Source organism: Silene latifolia, unplaced genomic scaffold (genome assembly GCF_048544455.1).
Source record: "Silene latifolia isolate original U9 population unplaced genomic scaffold, ASM4854445v1 scaffold_144, whole genome shotgun sequence".
Taxonomy (NCBI): domain Eukaryota; kingdom Viridiplantae; phylum Streptophyta; class Magnoliopsida; order Caryophyllales; family Caryophyllaceae; genus Silene; species Silene latifolia.
In genome coordinates, this window is record NW_027413136.1 from 456,897 (window position 1) to 480,078 (window position 23,182).

The 23,182-nt window shown below is 34.8% G+C and overlaps 2 protein-coding genes across 2 annotated transcripts; one reads left to right on the forward strand and one right to left on the reverse strand.

The window, feature by feature from the left end:
• The first annotated feature begins 7,715 nt into the window (after positions 1–7,715).
• On the forward strand, positions 7,716–12,584 carry LOC141637793 (uncharacterized protein At2g33490-like). The gene is made up of 10 exons (XM_074447210.1): positions 7,716–8,142; positions 8,241–8,313; positions 8,414–8,488; positions 8,576–8,637; positions 8,747–8,815; positions 9,284–9,312; positions 9,405–9,612; positions 9,702–9,968; positions 10,636–11,615; positions 12,267–12,584. Exons 1-9 carry the CDS (start codon positions 8,026–8,028, stop codon positions 11,566–11,568), a joined length of 1,833 nt encoding a protein of 610 aa, XP_074303311.1. The 5' UTR covers positions 7,716–8,025; the 3' UTR covers positions 11,569–11,615; positions 12,267–12,584.
• Positions 12,585–13,340: 756 nt separating this feature from the next.
• Positions 13,341–14,903, reverse strand: LOC141637794 (leucine-rich repeat protein 1-like). Its single transcript, XM_074447212.1, has 7 exons — positions 14,698–14,903; positions 14,452–14,584; positions 14,288–14,359; positions 14,052–14,195; positions 13,850–13,930; positions 13,724–13,776; positions 13,341–13,616 (listed from the first exon to the last, which is right to left on the reverse strand). The coding sequence occupies exons 1-7, from the start codon at positions 14,780–14,782 to the stop codon at positions 13,573–13,575; spliced, it is 612 nt and encodes a 203-aa protein (XP_074303313.1). The 5' UTR covers positions 14,783–14,903; the 3' UTR covers positions 13,341–13,572.
• Between the last annotated feature and the right edge of the window lie 8,279 nt (positions 14,904–23,182).

The following is a 23,182-nucleotide window of genomic DNA, read 5'->3' on the forward strand; positions in this document are numbered from 1 at the left end:
CGTGACCCGTTGTTGTCACGGCGTCTTTCATCGGGGTTATCCTCCCGGCGCTCTTCTTTTCGAGTGCTCGGCCTCGCCGGGCCTACCCGGTCTTGTGATAGTCCTCTACCTTGATGGCCTGGTCGGCCATCTTCCTAGCGGCGTCCAAACCCAGGCCTCCGCACTTGATGAGCTCATTTTTAAGTCTCCCCTTGGGAGGCCTTTCATCGTCGCGAAAGCCGCGATTCGGGATTAATTTCTCGAATCTGCTGGACCTTTCCGTCGAACCTCTTCACATAGCTTCGTAGAGACTCGCCCCCCTCCTGCTTGATAGTTAGGAGGTCCGACGTCTCCACGGCCCTCCTCTTATTGCAAGAGTACTGGGCTAGAAAGGCGTCCCTTAGGTCGGCGTAATAGTATACCGAGCCGTCGGGAAGCCCCTTGTACCAACTTTGAGCCATCCCATGCAGAGTTGTTGGGAAAACTCGGCACCAGACCTCATCGGGCTGCTCCCATACCGACATGTAAGACTCGAAAGCCTCGGCGTGGTCGGCTGGATCACTATCGCCTTTGTATGATATGGGTGGCAACTTGAGCTTAGTTGGCACCTGGACTTCTAGGACGTAGGCGCTGAGGGGCTGTCTGACCACGTGTCGAACGACACGCGGCGATTGACTCCTCGCATTCCTAATCCGGCTCCTCCCCTCGTAGCGGGAAGGACTCCTTCTTCGACTCGGACTTCTTCTCCAGCTCTGCTGAGTCGGACTCCTCTGGCTCCTTTGGGGTAAGCCTCGTTCGTGCTGCGGGGACGCTGTCCTCCCATGAGTGCGGGAAGGACTTAGGTCTACCACGCCCACTTTGGGCTCCCCCGGCGTCTTGACTGGGTCAGCTTCTCCTAGTGCTCCGTTCAAATTTCTCGGAGTCACATTTCGGGCCCTGGTCTCCTGGACGGTTTCCGCCGCTCTTGTCGGCGTGACAGTGTGAGCAGGCGTATTACCAATTAGGTCCAGGAGCATTTTCAGTTTTGCTACGTCAACCACATGTCCCATGATGGTGACCTGGTTGGCGGGCAGTGGCGTGTCTGGTATTATTGGCATCCCGAACTCCGGTTGGATTACTCCGCCGGTGGAGGGCTGCACGACTCCAGAATTGTTGAAGGTATCATCTTGGTAGAGTGCGGTTTCGTCGGTCACGACTACGTCTTGTTGTTTCGACATCTTCTTAGCTTTTTGGGTGGGTTTTTGTTTTTTTTTTTTTGTTTGGGAATGAATGTGACTAGCTTCTAGTAGCGATTTCCCACAGACGGCGCCAATTGTTCCGGGTGTAATTCCAGAGCAGATATTTGTTACCACTCGTAGCTCGTAGAATGACGTCTTTGCTTGGATCCTCCTTTCGGTCTCCTGAAACGACGAACAAACTGAGGGCTCGGCTTGGGGCCGAGCGAACTCACTCCGACGCTCAAGTCAGTAAACTTATTGGATAAGTTGTTGTTACTTGACTAAATGTATATTGTAGAGAGATAAGGAAGATAATACCAGATGAATAGTGATTCTTAGGTTAAATTGTGGATCCTTTCCTCAATGAAGGTTGAGGAGTATTTATAGACTTTCACCTTTTGTCACGTAGTGGCCAAGTGGCCAAGTGGCTAGCAGGTGGAAAGACCGTTCTACCCTCGGCCGATGGACCTATGGCGGGCGTACGAGGGTTCTTGGATATGAGTACGCGGATATGTGCCCCTTTGGCAGTTGTCATCCGAGACCAGTGATAGGCCGATGGGTCGATGGGTCTGACATCGCTAGGTTTGTCTAAGTCGTTGACTTGCTGTGGACATCTTTGACCTTGCTCAATATGTTGACTCGGTCAGCGGTGCAGAATATGCCCCATCAGTATGCATTAAGTCATTCTCTAAGAAAGATTAGCTTTATAATTTTATTCCAATTTTAGCGTATTTTGATAAAAACATTATAATTTGGATTTTAATGAAAAAATTATACTTTAAATAAAAGATAATTCTCTAAGAAAGATTAGCTTTATAATTCTATTCCAATGTTATTGTATTTGATTAAAACATTATAATTTGGATTTTAATGAAAAAAATTATACTTTGAAGAAAAGATAATATTGATGGAAAAAAATCTCATTTCTTTCCTTATATAAGTAGATGGAGTTTGGAGAGGAAACTTTGAGAATTTTTATTCTCTTACTGTAAAGAAGATGAGCAAAAAACTTAAAACTTAAAAAACAATATTATATTATATTATATTATAGGATGAATGTTAAAACATGTTACACAAAATCTCACTTTATATACGGTGAAAATAAAAGATAGGAAATATAGAAGTTGACACTTTTCATTCATTTAATCGATTAATTTTAATTAATTTCGGTGAATTTTAGGGTCAAACACATTATTTAAATAAACTATTACCACTCATATTATTTAGTTTTTTTTTTCTGAAATGTAAAATTAAAGTGTTAGCCCTTTTATCTTCATCACATAGTATAGTATAACTCTATATTGAAGTGGAGAAATTGTAAAATTATAAATTTATTTGTTTCTTTATTTAAGTATAGGTGATTTAGAGTGAAAAAATTTAGATAGAATTATTCTTTTAGTTATAGGGGAATATGGGGATTATATAAGGATGTCCCAAGATAATACAAATATTGGCCCTACTTACAAGATTTGAAAAAAATATACACTAGTTTTGGAGGATTGTTGAAATCTAACGAGTTTGAAAGCTATTATCCAAGGTTTATTACAATTTGGATTATCTTTATTTGTTTCTCTCTATTTCTACTCTAGTATACCCATATTATATTCACAAATTCTCATTGAAAAGGGGCATTATCCGTCACAAGCTGAAAACGAATAATGTTCGTCACACGCAAGACTTATTGTATTATATTATATATCGCATATCCATTCATTTATCTTTTCCTACTTAAGTGTATTTACAACCACCTGATCTATCCAGAATTATATCTGGACCATTAATAAATAATGGACCTCCATTTCCTTTGAGGAAATGAAGAGGGTCCTTATTCGGTTTATTAGGGGACTGGGGCCCATAAAAAAGGTCTTGAATTTCGCATCACAATCACAACATATGATATAGTCCCAAGATAATACAAAATGCTAATGGTTTGAAATAAAGACATCTAGACACTAAGTATAAATTTTAGTAGGGTCGAAAATAGACAAAGCAAATCTCTTTTAAAACAGATATATAAAAATAATAACTATTTAACACATTTTAAGTTTAAAACAGATAATATTCCTCTTAAATAAAAATTTGCATTCATGTTATTATCTTTCTAAAGCATACGGAGTAGTTAATTGGAGGAATAGACAGCTGACCAATTTTGGGCGGGATGAGTCTGCATCGTTGGATCAAACCTGAGTATTATCGTAGGGAATACGCGGAAGAATCTAGAATCCAGCATTCACGACTCCTTGTATTTGACCGTTGACAAATGAAATCACGTGGAATTAGTCAAACCCAATAAAAAACGGCTTAAGGAATTACACCAAGTTTTCCTGGTTTATTGATACAGGTTAAATATTACCTATATTTATAGACATATAAGACAAAATATATTACTACTCTCTAAAAACTCTGTTTTTATCTTATCTACCTCACATAAATAATATTTAACTTGTCATAAATTTGCGATGATTATGCTCATCACAAATGAAAATTTGTGAAAGAATTAATACACTCCTCAAACCATTGTTGGCTTGTTGTAAGCAAGATGCAAGTACCGGTCTCAACAATTTGTCTATGCCCGAATATATTATTCATCTTTAACTCTTAAAATTAAAATGAACTAATAACAATATAGTTCGTCTCATTAAGACAGATACTATTCGTTTATAGCTATAGATATTGTCCATCTATAATGAGAATTTGTATAATAAAAATGTCTAATTTATATAAATAGAATAAATTTTTACTAATATCTAGATATATTTCATCCTTTTTAAGTTTAAAACAAATACTTTTGTCATAAAACAATTTTTTTTAAGAATATTAATGCCCTTTTCATCTCACAACATTTGTAGACTATACTGGAGTTTCATTGTTATTCCTTGGGTTATAAGACCATCCCCAAGCAGTGCTCGCGACCCGATTTTACTCTTAATCCCACCTTATTAACCTTGACCCATTTTCACCCTCCCAAGCAGAAGGTCGCGACCTAGATCATCAATCCAATCATTATCCATTTTACAATATTCCCAATCATTTTTCACATTCTCTACCCCACTTTTCTCTCTCTTACTTTTACAATTATTTTTCCTAACATTTTATAAATATAGTTATTTTTCTATTATTGTAAATATCTTAATAAAAAAACAACCCCAATATTTTACGATTATGTTAATCTTATGGCGTACTTTACGGAAAAAAATGTTAAATAACGTTATAATTTTGAAAAGTGATTAGACGATTTCATTAACAATTAAAAAAAATTATTGAAAAACATGATTTGACATATAAAATACCGCAAAAAAAACATAAATTTAAAAAAAATGATAAAAATGCATTAAAAGCATTAAATTAAAAAATATTAAATAAATTGTTCTAAATTGACACAAGATCACTTTTTGATCAACCTTGGTCACAAATTGACCATTTCTTGTTTTTTGTCACAAATTAATCCCCTTTAGTCAAACATTAACAATGAATGGTTTAAGCCAATTTTTTCAATGCTTTCGTCCAACAACTATTCCTAAACTTCTCTCCTCTTCTCTTTCCTTTCTATAAGTCCATGTTTTTATTATAAACTAAATTTCAATTTCAATTTAATGATTTATACTAAAACTAGTTTCAATTCTGCACAACTAAGCAGCTAAGCTAACTTAAGGCTCCGTTTGGCACGACACTTCAGATAAATTATTTGACCAAAATAGCTTATTTGACCAAAATTTCAGCTACCTGATTTTTTTGTAAGTGTTTAACAAGTAGCTTATTTGGTCAAATAAGGTACCTGAAATGAAATGCTACCTCAAGTAGAATTTGAGAAATCAGGTACCTGAAATGACTTATTTTTAATTTTTTACCCCTTTATTCTATAATATTAAATAATTTTCATATCCTTATACATCATTTTACCAAAATCAGCTATCTTTTCAGCTAGTTTGCCAAACACATTTTTATATAATCAGTTACCTTATCAGCTCTAATTTTCAGCTACCTTATCAGTTACCTTTTCAGATTTCAGTTACCTTTTCGGTTTTCAGCTACCTTTTCAGATAGTTTTGCCAAACAGAGCCTTAAGTTTAAGTTAATGAATTTAAATAAAATAAAATTAAGTTAAGTTTATTTAAGTTAAATTGGATTTACTCTATATATTTAGGGTCCCCATAATGCCACGACCATTATGTATGGAGCCACTGGATTTATATGGTACTTCCCTATTATACCCTTTTGCATTTCAAGTATCCTAAACAAAGTTAGGGGCATTATAGTCCAAATCACAATAAATCCAGTGGAGCAGTTTATTGGTCCCGTGGAAATAGGGCTCCCCTATATTTAAGTAAGTTAAGTTAATTGCTTTCAATGTTCCTATATACAAAATAAGTTTTAATATATTAACAGGTTTGATTTAGTGCAAGCAAAATATGTGTATATGTTATACAAGTACATTTTTATTTATAACTAATAAGTGATAGTTAGCTATTCATAATAAACGTTATTATATAAATAATTTTGTAACTTATCAAATATCATACTAATTAAAATAAATGTATTCGAATAATGCAACAATCAACATTATAAGTTCTTAAGTTAGATTATTTCACGATACATTATTTTCCAAATCAATTAATATTTATTCAAAACGATGTGAATATAATTTGATGCATTTTTCAATTTTTAATATATAACGTGTGATGTTTATGTATCAAACATATAGGATCAAAGCTCGACTTATTTGAATGTTTTGGTTGTGTATGTCTTGCATATGCTATGTGTCAAACAACATATTTATAAGAAATTTGCACCTTTTGTTTTTTTGGAACAACTATATATATATAATAGGATTAATTGATAAACAATGCCAATATAATGACCATTTTTCATAATTAGTATCAAACCCTCTTTGTAGCAGCTCTTTCGAGAGCCGTAATGGTATGAACCTTCTTAAAGGTGCATCATAATCAATAATTAGAAATCAATACCAAAATAATTTTTTTCTACGATAAGTATCAAGTCGTTTTAAAACCTCATCTTAACGTACTTGAAAAAGTCCAAAAAGTCATCATTCAAGTACAAATCTCCACTCGTTATCACATTATTTAAAACCTCTTAAATCTGAAATGTATTTTCATTAAGTTTTTCATCACTTTTTCAAATATCTCACTCGTTATCACATTATCACTTGTCCAATATAAATTTTTCATTATCACATATTCACATCATAAAAACTTATCTCTTAATAGTAGTTATCTTTAAGTTTTGTTTTTTAATAAATACAATAACTCTTCCAAATATATTCTTCTTGATGGATTTAATGGTTTAAATATTATTATAACTTTCTCAAAATGTAACGCATTGTGAGACACTAACTTTAATCATCTATACATATCAAAATATTTCAATAAATATAATGGAAAGTATACACAATTTAAAACATTTTTCGCAATAACGATTATGATTTACATTTTAGAATTTTTATCAAATTTTTTATTTATATAAATTTTAAATAAATCACCGTAATTGTTATTTGTAATTGTATAATACATTTATTAAACTCTAATTAATACTTTGATTAGAGTTATGTAGCATTTATTATGTTTATATTTAATGTCTAGCTGTAATTAATACTTGTATTTAATGCTGGGTTGACACGTAGCGCATCCACATCGTTTCAACCCAGTTTTATATATATAAGATGTTCGCAATAATGAGGTTTCCCGACAAAAATAATGTACTCACAAATTCACAATATTTTGGGAACCTCTTCAAAATGGTTATTTTTGGGGACCTCCTCTAAAAGTAGAGGAGTCCCAAATGATGTGAAGGTCAAAGCAAAAAGGGGTGCCCATATGGGTATGGCCATATGATGAGAGCTGAGATCTTAATGATAAAACGAAGGCATTTGTCCGTAACAAAGAAAATATGGAAAATTCACGTGGTACTCTTGAACTTTTCCATTTTGCACATGATACCCAACTTTTTAAGTTTCTGTACATTATACTCTCCATGTTTGATTTTTATGCACAACATACCCTTTTTGTCGCTGTAAAAAAACTCAATTGCGCATAACTCCTAGACCGAAATTCAGAATCGGCCAATTTTTTTCCTAAAATGATTATCTTGTCATAATCTACGATTTGTGGAAAAAAATTGTCGACTGACATTTTATAGGTTTTTTTTAACGAAAATCTCAAATCAACCATATCTTCGATCTTAAATTTTTGAATGACCATTTTCGTTTTATCAATTTATAGATCTCGAAGAGGTAATCAATTTGAAAAAAAAATTAGTCAATTTCGATTTCTGGTCTATAATTTATGACCAATTGAAAATTTTAAAAACGATAAAAAGGGCACGTTGTGCTTAAAATCAAATTTCAAGGATATTATGTGCACGAACTTAAAAAGTTGAGTATCACGTGAAAAATGACAAAGTTTGAGGGTAACATGTGAATTTTCCGAACAAAAATAAGTGAAGGATGGAGGGTGGGGTCAAGTGAAGAATAAAAGGAAAGAGAAGAGGTAGCGAAAGAATAGATGACAAAAGTCAAATGGTAGCGCTTTTGTTGTTCAAAATGAAGACGAGTAGAGAAACAGTAATTAATTAAAATAAAAAATAAAATAAAAGAGGAAAAAGGAGTACAAATAAAATTCAAGGTCGACGACGACGACCAACCACATCACCATCATCATCATCAACGTTGAACAAACAAACAATACATATTACATATTACATATTACATACACACAAGTATTTTTTTTCTGCTTTGAATTCCTTCATTCATTCATTCATTCATTGATTCATTCATCCGTTGATCAATTGTTTTCCCCCAAATCAAAGAATAATGAAGACGTCGATTAAGAAACTACTGCAACATCATAATTATCATCATAAGCAGAATCGCAAGGACAGAAAAATTCAACCTCTTGCTCAATTGGATGAGCTCGCTAAAGCTTCTGAGGTTTACGGATTTGGATTATCTATCTTCTTCTTCTTCTTCCTATTATATTTATTTATTTATTTAATTTAATACTGAATTCTATATATATATAATTGCAGGCTATGCAAGACATGCGAGACTGCTACGATAGTTTGCTTTCTGCTGCTGCTGCCGCTACTAACAGTGCTTATGGTATCTATTCCATTTTCTGTCTTGATCATTTATTCATTATTCATTAATGTTATGTATGTATGTATAATTAATTTAATTAATGAAACCCTAATTTATTCAGAGTTTTCGGAATCATTGCGTGAAATGGGTGTTTGTCTTCTCCAGAAAATCGCATTGAATGATGATGAACAATCTGGTAGCTCACCTTTTCTTTCTTTCTTCTCCAATTTCTAATCTTCATTATATTATTCTAATTCTAATTAAGTATTCTAATTGTAATTAGGTAAAGCTATGCTGATGCTAGGAAAAGTACAGTTCCAACTTCAAAAACAAGTCGATGGTTATGTGAGTCTCCAACACTATTCATTCCATTACCTATTTACCTGCCTCTATACTCAACTCTTAACTACTCTAATTATTTTCAACTTAACTCAATTTCCCCTTTCTTTTACAGCGCTCCCATATTTTTCAAACAATTACAGTTCCATCCGAGTCTCTAATAAATCAGCTTCAGACTCTCGAGGTTTCTTCTCCCTCCCGCTTCTTTTATCTATCACTTTTACTACTCTCTACTTGTTTTTCTGTGCATTATATATCTATTTGGAATGCTGCTTCATTCAGATAACCCTTGTCTACCTCTTCTACATCTGTCGTCTTTTTTTATATGATCTGACTTGTGCTGTGTTTCCCCATTATCATAACACCCCAATGGATACAGTAGATCAAAGTCCAGAAACTTTCTAACATTTCTGTTATTTTGTAACATCAATTGTCGCACACAGACAAATAATTTAAGTCCACAAAGTTTCTTGCAATTTTGTTACCTTTTAACCTTAATTGGTTATAAGTGCACATAATTTACGTTTAGGAAAACAAAAAACATTGTGTGTGTGTGTGTGTGTGTGTGTGTGTGTGTGTGCAGTGTTGGTTATTTTCTTAGGCCTTAGCTTTGGCTTCTCCTTGCGCATAACAACATTTTGTGTTACTGCAGGACATGAAGCATCAATGTGACGAGAAAAGGTGAGTGATATCTGTTTTTATTATCTCATCTCATAGTCCTTCTTAGATGTCTATAAATGTGTGTTGTTCTTATTGAGCTTTGAACTTTACAGGGAGCTATTTGAATACATGAAGGCAAATTACAGGGATAAAGGGAGGTCAAGAAGTGGGAAAGGAGAGAGTTTTTCATTGCAGCAGCTACAAGCAGCCAAAGATGAATTTGATGAAGAAGCTACTTTGTTTGTCTTTCGTTTAAAGTCGTTAAAACAGGGTCAGTCTAGAAGTCTTCTTACACAGGCAGCACGCCATCATGCTGCTCAGGTCTTTGAATGCAACTCAACTTTCTTTTTCAACTTTCTTCTCTACAATATTGAGATAGTGCTAAATACTATACTTCTGCTTTCCATCAGTTGTCTTTCTTCAGGAAAGCAGTCAAGTCTCTTGAAGCAGTCGAACCACATGTACAATTGGTAACTCGACAGCAACACATAGATTACCAGTTCAGCGGCCTAGATGATGAAGAGTCAGAGGACGATGAAGATGATAATGACAATGATGATGATGATGTCGACGACAGTGATGCTTCTAGTGTAGAAGATGAAGGGGAATTGACTTTTGATTACCGTCAAAATGCTCCACAGTTCAGTAACCTTTCTTCTGTTAAAACTACTATGCAGGTTAGAAATATTCATTGCTGACTTTGTTGGATTTTTTTCATCTTTGTTCCCTCCTTGAATTTGCCTAAAGATCCTTTCTTACATGAGCCCGTGTAAATTTCCTCTGCTAGTTTTAGACATTAAGGTAGTCAGGTTTGGTTTAAAATGTCGGAACTGTGCCTTTTGCATGCACACATTGAAGTTAATTAAGTAAACGTACGTCCTTATCTTTTTAATGATGGTACTAAATCTTGTTCCAATTTTTTTACTTTTTATTTTCTAGTGACGTCCTTGATTTTATCGCCACATTTTTTTTAGTTTCCTGTTTGCTTTGTAGAAAATTTCAGGCTTGGTCTTCAGCTCCTCATGCGGTAGTAGACTCCAGGTCTTCTCCATCATAAAAATTTGAATTCTGATGACAATTTTAAATTTCAATAAAGAAAAATAGGTCTTCTGGCTACGCGAACAATAAAATATACTTGCAGTATGCTTTTTCCTAGTTTACAAAAAAAGTAGTTTTTTTTAGTTAAAGTTGTGGTTTTAATTGCACATGATTGCATTAGAGTTAATGGGTTGTTACCCTAATTGTATAGCTCAAAATCGCCCTCGTCACCCCCTTCACCCACTCACCAAAAAAAAAAGAAAAAGCTGCAGGTATATGTGACATTTAATGATGTTCCGCATGCAGGAAAATGCGAAAGGCCATCAGAATCCTTTAACAGGAGACAGGAAGATACTCAGCCAGTCGGCTCCTTTGATTTCTCAGCGACAATTTGACCCAGCTGAAAGAATAAGACAACTACAGCCATCATCATCAAAGAAGTTTCACGCATACGTGTTGCCTAGACCATCTGGGAATCTTGTTCCACAGACCAAGTCAAGCCTTCAGAATAACCCTAATCTATTTCACTCGTATCCCCTAGAACCTAAAAATTACAAAGCACTTCTGGGGACTGAAAATTTGTCTGGTCCTATCATCCTAAACTCTAAATCAATTTTGAAAGAAAGAAATAATAATCGAATACCCCCACCTTTGACTGAGAAAGTGTCATCACAGCAATTAAATCAACAAATCTTATCTGGTAGCAAAAAACCTAAATTACAATCCTTCTCTGGTCCTGTGACAAGCTTGCCTCTGTACAGTAAACCTTCATTATCTGCTGGCAATCTTGCAATGGCTGCAAAAATTCCACAATTTTCATCAGGACCCATTTTGAGGACCGCAACATATCAGTCGTCCTCCCCCCAAAAATCTCCCAGTGCCTCACCAACATTTGCCTCCTCTCCAAGAATAAATGAGCTTCACGAGCTTCCTAGACCTCCAGTGAGCTCCAGTTACCATTCTGCCAGATCTCCAGATTTTGTGGGATTTTCAGCGCCTCTGGTCTCTAGAAGTCCAGAAAATTCATCCGCAAATAAATTTTCTGCGCTTAAGAAAGTGTCTGTGTTGCCGGCTCCTCCTGTGGTCTCTATTTCATCAATGCCCCTTAGTAATCCTGGAGGAGGCAGAAGATCACCCCCTTCCCGGCCTTTGAGAGCTTCCCATAATTCCGAAAAGCTGGAAGATACTGTCTCACCTCCTTTGTCACCAATTATGTTGGCGAATCTCCATCCAACATGAAGTTTAGTTAAGAATACTATGAACTTTTTGGGCTATTTGAACCTGAGGTAAACACTGTTCTCTTGTCTTAAAGAGTACTACATATTAGGCTTCAAATATATAGGATCACATTGCATGCCAATATTCCTTTCCGAAGAGTTTCTCAATTTTCTGCTCATTACATATTTGGGACCTGTACTAATTCAAGTCTACATCAGCAAGCCTCACTGTCACCTGTGTATCTTGTAATATATTATTCAGCTACTCTGTGTTTTCGCACAAGGGAATGTTGCATAGATGATAATCCTACCCCTCATTTCACCATAGGTGAGAGCCTTCCTTTGGGGTAATGTTGTTATCCACGAAATCTTTATTTTGAGAGCAAAAAGTGTTGAAACACAATAGAAAGAGAATGTTAGTTCCAGGTTGATGCCAATGTTTTGGGCATTAGGGTTTGGAAATGTTGTTGGAGCCCTTCATCTTTTCCGTGGCTTGAGCAACAACAATGGGAGCTCTTTAGAAGAGATGAGTAGGGGAAGCCCCAAAATGAGCCCCATTTCTAGATCCATTATCTTGTAGGTAGAATGTGGAAGTAGGAAGTTGCATTATCTTGGTTTTAAGATACTCTGTGCAAATGTGGGAATCCTTTATATATTTCGTATTTTCTTTTGTCTACCAATGACAATTAACAAGGTTAAGTTCATTGCTATACTTTGCAGGTACTGATTAAGGGCATGGATATGTTGCGTACTCGCGTGTGTATCAGAGTTGGCCAACCAGAAGATCAAGGGAAGAGGGTAATTTGATACTGTAATTGCAGGTGCCCTGTACATATTATACCTATCAATTTTTGGGTCATTACATGAGCAGTGCAGCGTATAGTTGAAACAGATTTATTCATTCTTTTAACATAGGACGTGATGGCATTTAGTACTCAGTTTTATAGGAGAAAATTGTACTATCTGGCAGATATTGTACCTAAAGTTTCTACGTTCAATTTTACATAGATAAGTACCCTTTGGTTAAACTAAAAGAAACCTTTTGTGAATGTTGGCGAAATAGGCATCCCACTTGTACAGGGGAACAATGTTTAAGAAGAAAGTCAATAAAATACACTTTGGCGTCTTGATAATTTTGAAACTCCAATCGTATAAATCAATTCTTTTAAGTGCTGATTTCAGTTAACTAGTGACCGACTACAAATGTGTCTTTCAGCCTCAGGTGAGATCTAATTTCGTCAAAAGTTGAGCAACCAAAGAAATGATCGACAAATACCAGAAACCTTGTTTTGCTTGTTAAATTTCAGATTTTTGTGACGAAAATTAAATTTGAAAAATGAAAGCAACATTTCCGATTGCACTTTACGGAGTAATAGATATGATTCATTTGCATAACGATTCCTTCACCATCCAGGCGAGTCCTAAACTTGTAATGTTAACTGAACATCTCCAATGTCCAAACCAGCTGAGGATGGGAATGCTGAAAAATGATCACTAACTCTGTTTAGTTCCGAAGAATGATCAAATATGTTAAATGGATTAGCTCTAACAAGTTGAGATTAGTATAGTCTAATTAGTAATTAATTACCAATAGCGATAGTTTAAGCATGAGCCAATCTTATCATCTTTATTTTATTTTGGAGTTTGAGGTCTAACTTTGAAGCAATATTATCATCTTTATTTTACACCCTTGTTCTGAAGACATGACGTCTCAAGTTAGAGTTTTACTTGGTCAAGTGCTGCTATAGCCTATAGTATGGTGAGACGAACGAGGAGATTGTTCATTGTGTATGATTTTTGAGAATATTAAGACAGGTTGCCATAAATAAACGCGATTAAGTATTCAGCAGGCTTGCATCATAGTTCATACATGAGGAAAAAGCTCGACCCAAATATTGGAAGACTTGGTCGAGATACTCCAAACTAGACTCAGTTGCAGCATAACTGAAGATGAAAAAACATTATGTGGTGTTGATAACACGAGAAAATGCTGCATCATATATATATGTTAGCCGGTTGGACGTGGTTAAGCCGTGGGATCTTGTATGATGATGGTGACCATAGGCCGGCCTTGAAACAGCATAGCAAAGATATATCAGAAGTCAATAAAAGGAAGAAGAAGAAGAAGAAGAAGAAGAATGAGCATCGCAAATGGTCCATATGGAGGAGAGGTGTACCTTTAGTTTGTGTGGAAGGAAGGCTTGGCGTCAAGGAATTATCCGACACATTGCTGATCAAAGCATGTCGCCAGTTAGTGATGGAAGTATCAAGTAAAAGCAACATAAAAAAAGGATTCAACTCACAAGAGTCTAAGATGATCCCATCTGATAAGTTGAAGGACCTTGGTTGGGATGTCACCAGTTAGGTCATTACCGTTGAGTCTTCTACAGATAAACAAGATATAGGTGAATCAGGCAGCATCTAAACTCTGTTACTCGGTTTGGATATTATATTATCTAAGCATAAGCAAGCCGAGTGAGTTTGTATAGGAACAGGCACACTTACAGGAACCTCATATACTTCAAATTCCCTAGGCTTGCTGGGATGGATCCCCAAAGTTGATTATTTGACAAATCCAAGCTCACCAACTTACTCAATCTCCCTAGTTCTGCGGGAATTTCTCCCGTCAGCTTGTTACCAAATACTTCCCTGCAAATTCATCAGCACAAAAAAACACTAAAGTACTCAGACCACCAGATTACGCCACTCTTTAGTTACACTAAAGAGGGGGTACTACTTACAAGTATTGCAGATTAGTTAGGTTCCCAAGAGCCGGTGTAAGACTCCCTGATAGTCCAGCGTTCCCGAGTTCCCTTCATTCATTATTTGTCAATCATATTAGAGCTACCAACTGACAAATAAAGTGTAATGCTGGTAGATTATATTATATATAAAAATGACGTACACTCTGGTGACGCTGTTATCTTGGTTGCAAGTTATATGGAACCAGGTGCACGGATTGATCAAGGTCGGATCCCAACTTTGCATCACATTATTTGGGTCAGACACAATTTGCCTCCATTCATGGAGAGCATCCACTGTTTGTTTGTTTGTTTGTTTGTTTGTTTACATTAGTATTAGAATATTAAAATCAATCATATAAATGAGCATGTTTAATTAATGTAATGATGGAAGTCCAGGTTTAACATACCTTCAACATTGCCATTAACTGCCGCAACTGCCAAGGACATGGCTAACAAAAATATAGCTCCATAACCACAACAACCACAACCCATCTCTGATCTCACTAATCAATTTGTATTTATCTCTTTTTAAGTTTAATTAATCCTTTATATAGGAAAATTCAAAGTCTTGATCATCACAAATTAGCAATCCATAAGGCTGGCTATTTGCAATAGGAATTACGAAAATTCAAAGTCATAATTAAAGCAGATAAAGTTCAAAGTCTTTGGTCATCACAAATTAGCAAAAGCAAAAGGAACTTTGGCCTCAAAACCAACCTTCCTTCTAGAAAACTCTTATTGGCGTCCCATCCACATACATACATACCATTGGCATCCCATCCATACATACATACATACATACATACATACATACATACATACATACATACATACATACATACATACAAGCTGGCATCGGATTCGGTGGGGATTCCATAGGACACAAGGGTCGAACCCATTACCATAGATCCATAAAACTGTTGTTCCCTGTTTCCATAGATGTTGGTGTGCAATACATACATACTACTCCTTCCATTAAATTGAGTTGTTTTTCTATTACATTCTTGAGTAGTAGGATTGTCTTTTATAAATGTTCGAATTCATATCATGAATAGCACTTGTTATGACATTATGAAGTAAGCTAGTTAACATGCATGGTCAAGCCTGAAGCCCTTCATTACACGTACAAGCTAAGTGAAGATTATTACAATACTGGAGACATACGGAGCATTGTCTACAACCGTTAGGCTAAATAAAAGCCCCAAAACATGTTTGATAAGTATACATACAAGGTGAGATGGGCCAAACGAGATGGTCAGCCCAACTATAAAGAAAACTGAACTTGTTTGGTTGCTTTCTAAATTTATGGTTGAAACATTCCGTGGAAATTCAATTCTTACATAATATGAATTTGACTCTCTAAAAACTTTATTTTTCCATGATAAACCAAACATGTCCTGGGAATATCCTGGGCTCTTAGCTAGGTAAGTAGTTGAGTAGTTGACCAAAAGCTAAACCCCAAAGTTTAAAAACACCCACACAAGTACACAACTTATCAAAACGTCACCATTTACTACATGACCAAACTACTGGTAGCCCACAAGGCCACAATTTATATTCTCAAGCACTGCGGCACTGCCCCTATAATCTTGTAACAAGTCCTTAGACGTCAGACTAAAATTCCTTGACATAATCTACTCCCTCTATCTCAAAATTATTCTCACTGTCTTGTACATGGAAATAATAAAAAGTATAGAGAAATACGACAAAGTTTACCCAAAAAACATAAGACTGTACTAGAAAAGAAAATGAATGATTATTTTGAGATGATATAGGAAGATAATTTAAGGCTTTGTTTGGTAGAATATTTCAGGCATCTTATTTGGTTAAAGTAGCTTATTTGACCAAAATTTTAGATAGCTTATATTTTTGTAAGTGTTTGACAAGTAGCTTATTTGTCCAAATAAGCTACCTGAAATGAAACGCTACCTAGGGTAGCATTTGAGATTTCAGGTACCTGATCCTAATTTTTTTTCTCTTTTTACCCCTTCAATCTTAATATTAAATAATTATTATATCCTTTTTGGTAATGTCATCAAAATAAGCTACCTTTTTAGTTAATTTGCCAAACACTTTTTTCATATAATCAGTTACCTTATCAGCTCTTAATTTTCAGTTACCTTATCAGGTTTCAGTTAGCTTTTCAGTTTTCAGCTACCTCTTCAGTTAGTTTTACCAAATATAGCCTAAATCAGGGAAACTAGCGTTTAATCTTGGGTGAAGTTAAAACTATAAACATAAATTTCATTTTGGATTTTTCTAATGTGGCCTAAAGGGCACATGTTAAGTGGCTAAAAAGAGAAGGTTTTGCAAGAATAATTCTCTAAGTATGGTAATTATATGAGATATTCTTGCAAAACCTTCTCTATTTAGCTTCTTAAGTCTTAACATATGCTATTTGGGCACACATTAGAAAAACTCATTTTTTTAAATTGAATTATTATGCGATACATGCTACAACTAAAAAAAAATTATGCTATATATTTTGATAGTCTACCGACACAAATCTATTAAAAAAAACGTAAAACAGCATATATGCCAAAGATTTTAGCATGTTTGACCAGTCAATATTGGCCGATTTTTACCATATTCAAGGGTTTTAGCATATTTGACCATTCAATATGCTAATTTTAGTGTTTGATAAATAACATATTGAAACAGCATATTGGGGTCAATATGCTGCGTACCCTAGCAAATTGGTTACTATATTGTAAAATAGGAAATTTATTCAATTTTACAAAGAAAATTAACAATCTACTAATCGTAATCTGTCAATTACCAAACACTCAAATTAGTTCTATTAATTATAATACGCTAGTCAAACAATCTGATAAAATCTGCTATATTTATAATCTAATTTTACAACCTGCTTATTTTGAAATTAATCATTGTTTGCCAAACATGACCTATATCTTTGTATTCTCAATCTCGATTGTATCTCATCTACAATATTAATTGTATCTAGGTTTTCATAAGCTTGCATTCCTAAGTTTTGTATAAATAGTTGTTTTATTATCAATATTAATTCAAGTTAATCTTGTACAATTTCTACATATTTTTAGGGACAAATCTTAAAAAGAAAGAGAATAATAAATTAGGATAGAACTTGTGAAGAGTCTTAGACCATTCCCAAGCAGAAGGTCGAGATAATCGGGTCGCCAATATTTTTCTTCTTAATCACACCTTAATTATCTTGATCCACTTTTATCCTTCCAAGCAGAAGGTCACGACCTAGGTTAGCAACCCAATTATTTTCCACTTACCAGCCAATGAGAGACTGCCACCTACCGGGTCACCATACTCAACCAAAGGTCACCTTCCCTTTGTTTTGACGGTTGTACTTTTTTTTGTTTCCATCCAATAAGAGTCCACCTACCGGTCACCAACAAGTCACCAACTCAACTCAGGTTCTACTAATTGACCCCCGAGTTATTCAAGGTCACCAAATTATAACATTAATATTCCTTAATTACCGTCATTAGCATGACCCAACAAGGTCACGACCCAGTTGATGACCTTGCTCGGGCATGGTCTTAGTGTTGAAAAATAGTGGAATATAAAAAGGAAATTAAACAAGAAATAGAGGAACAGTAAAAGGACAAAACAACGTGAAATAGCCATGCGTTAAGTGGGTCTCACAGCCACAAACTCACACAACACAAAATCTCAATTCTGACAGCACATATCCGTCACTCTAAGAGTGACGGATATCATTTTACCTCACAAAGTACCCACTTTTTCTCTCTCTGCAACACTATTTATGTGGTCCCCTTTCTCCACTAACACATTTTGTTACCATTTTAACTCACAAAATATCCGCCACAAATAATAACCCGTTACAAGGGAGACCAATTGCTCACACAATAGGGCAGGAGAGGAGAAGTCCGAAGTCAGCAAGGTATAAATTATAATCACAGATTTTTTTTATATAACCCTTATAAAATAAGAATAATTTACATTGAATATAAATTCATTCAAATTAACAACTTTTTGAGGGTGATAATATTTCCCATAAATCCCATCCCTTCATTGTAACCTATAACGGTTATAAACAATACTGACTGATACTTCCTCCATTCAACTTCACTTTACCACTTTCAATTTTCTATATTATTCACAAATACACATTCAATTTCCATTTTCTTTTAATACATAATTGAAAATATATTCATGTGAGATCTTGTTTAATTCGTCTTTACGAGTACAATAAAAATATCTAATTTTATAATTTTTGCAAATACGTAACTAACGATGTTTACCGCGTAAAATACGTGTTGATAAACATGATAAAGTAAAGTGGTAGAGTGAAGTTGAACGGGGGAATGTATATTATAAAAAGTACCTATCTATTCTAGTCCCTAATTTAAAAGCCAAAGAAAGAGAGAGTGATCATAAAATTCGACGCCCTGCATATTCTGCTTTCTGCATGGATGTGAGCAACGTGGGTTTTGGACTCCCTCCTCCGGCACTCCCTTCTTAGCTTCCTCGTTACGTGTGCCCACTTATAGGACTACCATTATCAGCTTTACCCAATTAACGTCCTATTCAATTTATTCACCCTACCTTTTTTTTACTTGTTTACTCCGTACATTTTATTTTAGGTCCATAATTTTCCTACTTATAGTGGAATTTGATTTGGCCAATATAGAGCGGAAATATGGGTCGCTTTTATTTATGTGTGTACTATTGCATGCAACAAGGTTGCAATAGTAGTATACTGGCCTCTATTTCTATAATAAGTCTCCATAAACAAAATACATAATTTTCTTTATAGTCCGGTTCTTTGTAATTTTCTTAAAATATCTTGTGTGTACCCACTTATTTAGTAGGTGAAATGGGCCGGGTTTAATAGACTGGACAACCTATAAAGAGGTGTATTACAAATGACAAAGTGCAATACATGTTGTTATGATCACGCCTTTCTGTAAAACATTTTATGCTAAAAGGAAGAACTTTTCATTTCCGGTAACGTAACACTGATAGCAACACTGAGGGTACTAGTGATTCCATAAGTACTACTCCATAATTTAGGGGTTTAGTTAATAAGCACATGAATAATGCATTGGGGTTTGTAGAATATAGGGTTAATTAATAAAGAAAGGGTTAAGGAGGTAGCTATGAATTCTGAGCCAGAAAAAGAATAATTGAGCGTCTACTGATTGTCTCGTTTAATTAATAAACTCTAAACTAATTAATTAAGATTAATCCCTGGGCTGGTAACAAAACAAAAGCTGACAAATTCCCGGCACACGCCCTGTGCATCCTCTAAATAAGCATCTGGGCTTTGACACGCTTACTCCAACACGGCAACACATTACACACTAATCATTAAACTACCAACTAATTTTATTTATTTAATTAATCAATTCAACTTGTTACTTGTTATATCCCACATCTCCACTCACATGCATGGCCTGACATTCCTACTCATTACTTCCGCATGCTCATGCATTGTCTCATGTCTCGCTTCTTTACATTTTCAATACTCTGTTTTTTTATTTATTTTGCGTCAGTTTTTTTTTTTTTTTTTACTTCCTCCTATTCACTATAATATTCCACGTTAATTTTTGAAGAGTTTTTATAAGGAATGATATTTGTGGTGAAAAATGATAGAAAATGAAAAGTAAAAGAGTAAATGTAGGATCACAAGTCTTAAGAATTACAAATTATGGACTAATAAGGAAAGTGAAAGATTTTAGTGAATTTGTCGTTTTAGGAAATGTGGAAGATGTTAGAGAATAAGATGGAGTATTACATAGTAAGATCCCTGTTTTCCCAACCCCGGAAATTAAACACAAATTCTCATTTGTAACGCTACGGGTGGGGGATGACGCTAGGATTTTAAAGTTGGGATTTTAAAGTTGGGGTAACTTCGAGTATCGCTTTATAATTTTTTAACTTAGTTTTTATATAATTCAACAAAAGTCCAACTTTTTAAAATTTGTCGACATGTCTTGCTATCTACTTCTCCGACTTATTTAACCAACATAAGTGATCACTTCGTATCAGTATTAACATTGGATGTCTAAATATTGTAATCTTTGAACATTTTTAAAAAAATACTAAAATATATATTTGATTAATTAGCACTATAATATAGAAGCTCACTAGCAAGGGAGCAAATATGTTAAGTTAGTAGGGTTCGAACTCTAGTGTTCAGGGTTAAATCCACACTATCCTCGTCACTAAGACACAAACAACTTTCTGCCTCATTCAATACGTATTATTTACTTATCGTTTAAATAAATATTCCAAATTTGTTGAGGTAGCGAAAATTAATCAATGTAACTAATTTTTTTGGGATGAGGACTTGGGGTTGCAATGGCTACCCTTTTGCTACATCGCCCCTGGCTACGGGTCAATAAAACTCACATGCGTAGATAAACACAAGTTATTTGTGACTCACTATTACCGAGGCATTTTGATTTCTGTCTTATCTAACTATAAGAGTGATATTTAACTCGTCACAAACTTCTGACGGATATATCTAAGAATGACAATGGGTAGGGTCCTATAACAAGACCCAAACAGTGGCGGACACATGATTTTTCTTTAAAGGGGCACAATAATTTTCCGGCGCGGTATACATGACTTGAAGGATAAACTTGAAAAATTCAATAACTGAACCATTAATCCTTGATGCAAAATTAGTAATTTTGAATGAATGGCCTCACAATAAAATACATAATTTACGTAATTAAACACAACATTATTTTTGCACCAGTGCTGATGGAATGCTCCCAGGCTACTTCTATTTGGGGATAAACTCACCGTATTTTATGCTAGAACTCTTCATGCTTGGAAGTATAATAACTTAGTACTAACTGATGTTAAAGTTTAGGGTATATCGCGGAATATTATTTTTGTAATAACATGATGGTGGTTATGGAAGTGGCGTTATAACGCGATTTCCTAGTCAGCCAATACTCGTCCTTATTTTTGATGTGCGGGGTTTCGTGATTTCACAAGCAAGAGATGTTGTCAAAGCGTGGGTTCAATATGGTCAGGTATATATGGAGAGGAAGTGAGGAACATGATACAAAAGAAGATTAAATGGGAACCTCCACATGGAGATGCCATTAAATTGAATGTTGACGGATGCTCTAAAGGTAATCCTGGTCCACTGGGTGCAGGCCGAATATTTCGCGTAGCGGAAATTGGATATTTGGCTTTGTGTTAACTCTTGGACATTTTATAGTGATACTAGCTGAGTTGCGTAGGGTGTGGTTTGGTCTGAATTTGGCACGCGAGATGGACTTGGTACAATTTATAATTGAGTCCGACTCACAAGTGATAGTAAACCTCATCAATAAATTTAATGTGGGACGATTGATAATCTATTTTACGGGCTTCTTATCAAGGATTGTAAGCGACTGCTTCAAGGTGAACAGTATTTGATTCGACATGTTTATTGCGAAGCTAATTTCAACGCGGACAAACTATCGAAGATGGCATTGACATTTCTTTTTGGTGACCATGAGCTTCACATCCCTCCACACGGGATCCAAGACGTGATGGCCCGCGATGCTCAAGGAATGAGTGTAATTTTAACAACTTAATATATTTCAAATTTATAATTATATGCAATTTTAATTTTTAACATTTAAACATTTCATCAAGTAATTAAATATCTAATCCCGTGCAATTTTGCACGGGTATAAAACTAGCTAAGGGTAGTTTAGAAACTCTATAGCTGCGAGATATTAATATTGTTTTGTTAATTAGAAGCAAAAGCAAAATTAATGTTCCTTTAATTCATAATAACAATGTTTGTTTATTGGGAATTAGGAAATTATTATGGTTTTATCAGTAGCCATGGTGATGTGAAGCCATGGTTGTGAAGCCAGGAAGGAATCAAATAGTGAATTTGTGAGACTAAACAACTAACGAAGCACATTAACAAAAAAATTGGGTAAATTGATTTGTCATGGCCGGTCAAACTTGTGTGCATTCTAGTTTGACCCATTTTTTCGGGAGATGTAAAACGAGGTAGATGAAGAAATATAATTATCGATGAAGATAACTTAGTGTAAATTAGATTAATATTAAATAAATTGTTTGATGTAGAATATTATTGATAAAATTTAGTTTACTTAAAGAGTGTTAATTTTAAATTGAATAAATAAGAATGTATATAAAATTACATATATACCCTTTAAATTTTGGCTCTAAAACGAAACTAACAATTTTTTTTTTTTTTAATTATGATGGCGTCCAAATTTGGTGCGACCCAGTGACATATGTTGGGGAAAATGAAATAAAGTAGTTATTCCTAGCAATCTCAAATCCTACCATTTTTTCTTTTATTTTTATTAATAAAAATGGGTATAGGGTAGGATATGGGGCTATTTGGGTATATCTAGATCCAGATCCGTTTTTAAACAATTGGAACCAGGTCATATCCTATTCATATACAAAGGGTCTAAAATTCTAGAATTTATATCCTAGCCATTAGGGTAGGGTCTTGCATATCTGAGTAAAGTTCAGGATTCATTGTCGTTTCTAAATATATCCGTCGCAAAAAAGACGTAGCGAAATAAAAAGAGAAACAACACATTAAAAGAGTGGTAGAACGACTCGTACCTTAAATTGTCGCCAAGTGGTCTTTATCATTGGTGCTAATAATTCGGTTTTTGACGGGGGTAAGATAATAAAGATTGAATCGGATTGAGGGGTTAGATAATTCCTAGTTTCCTACATACTCTACGTACGTTCAAATGGAATTTGTGGCGTTACATATAGTCGCCAAGCAACTTAACGTCTTTACATCTGAATATCATTCCTAGATTTGTGTAATACTAATTTTATGTGGACCCATTGTAAATAGTATAGCTTACATTTAGGCCTCATTTTGATTATCACTTTATTTTTTTATCTAGGATTATTATTTGG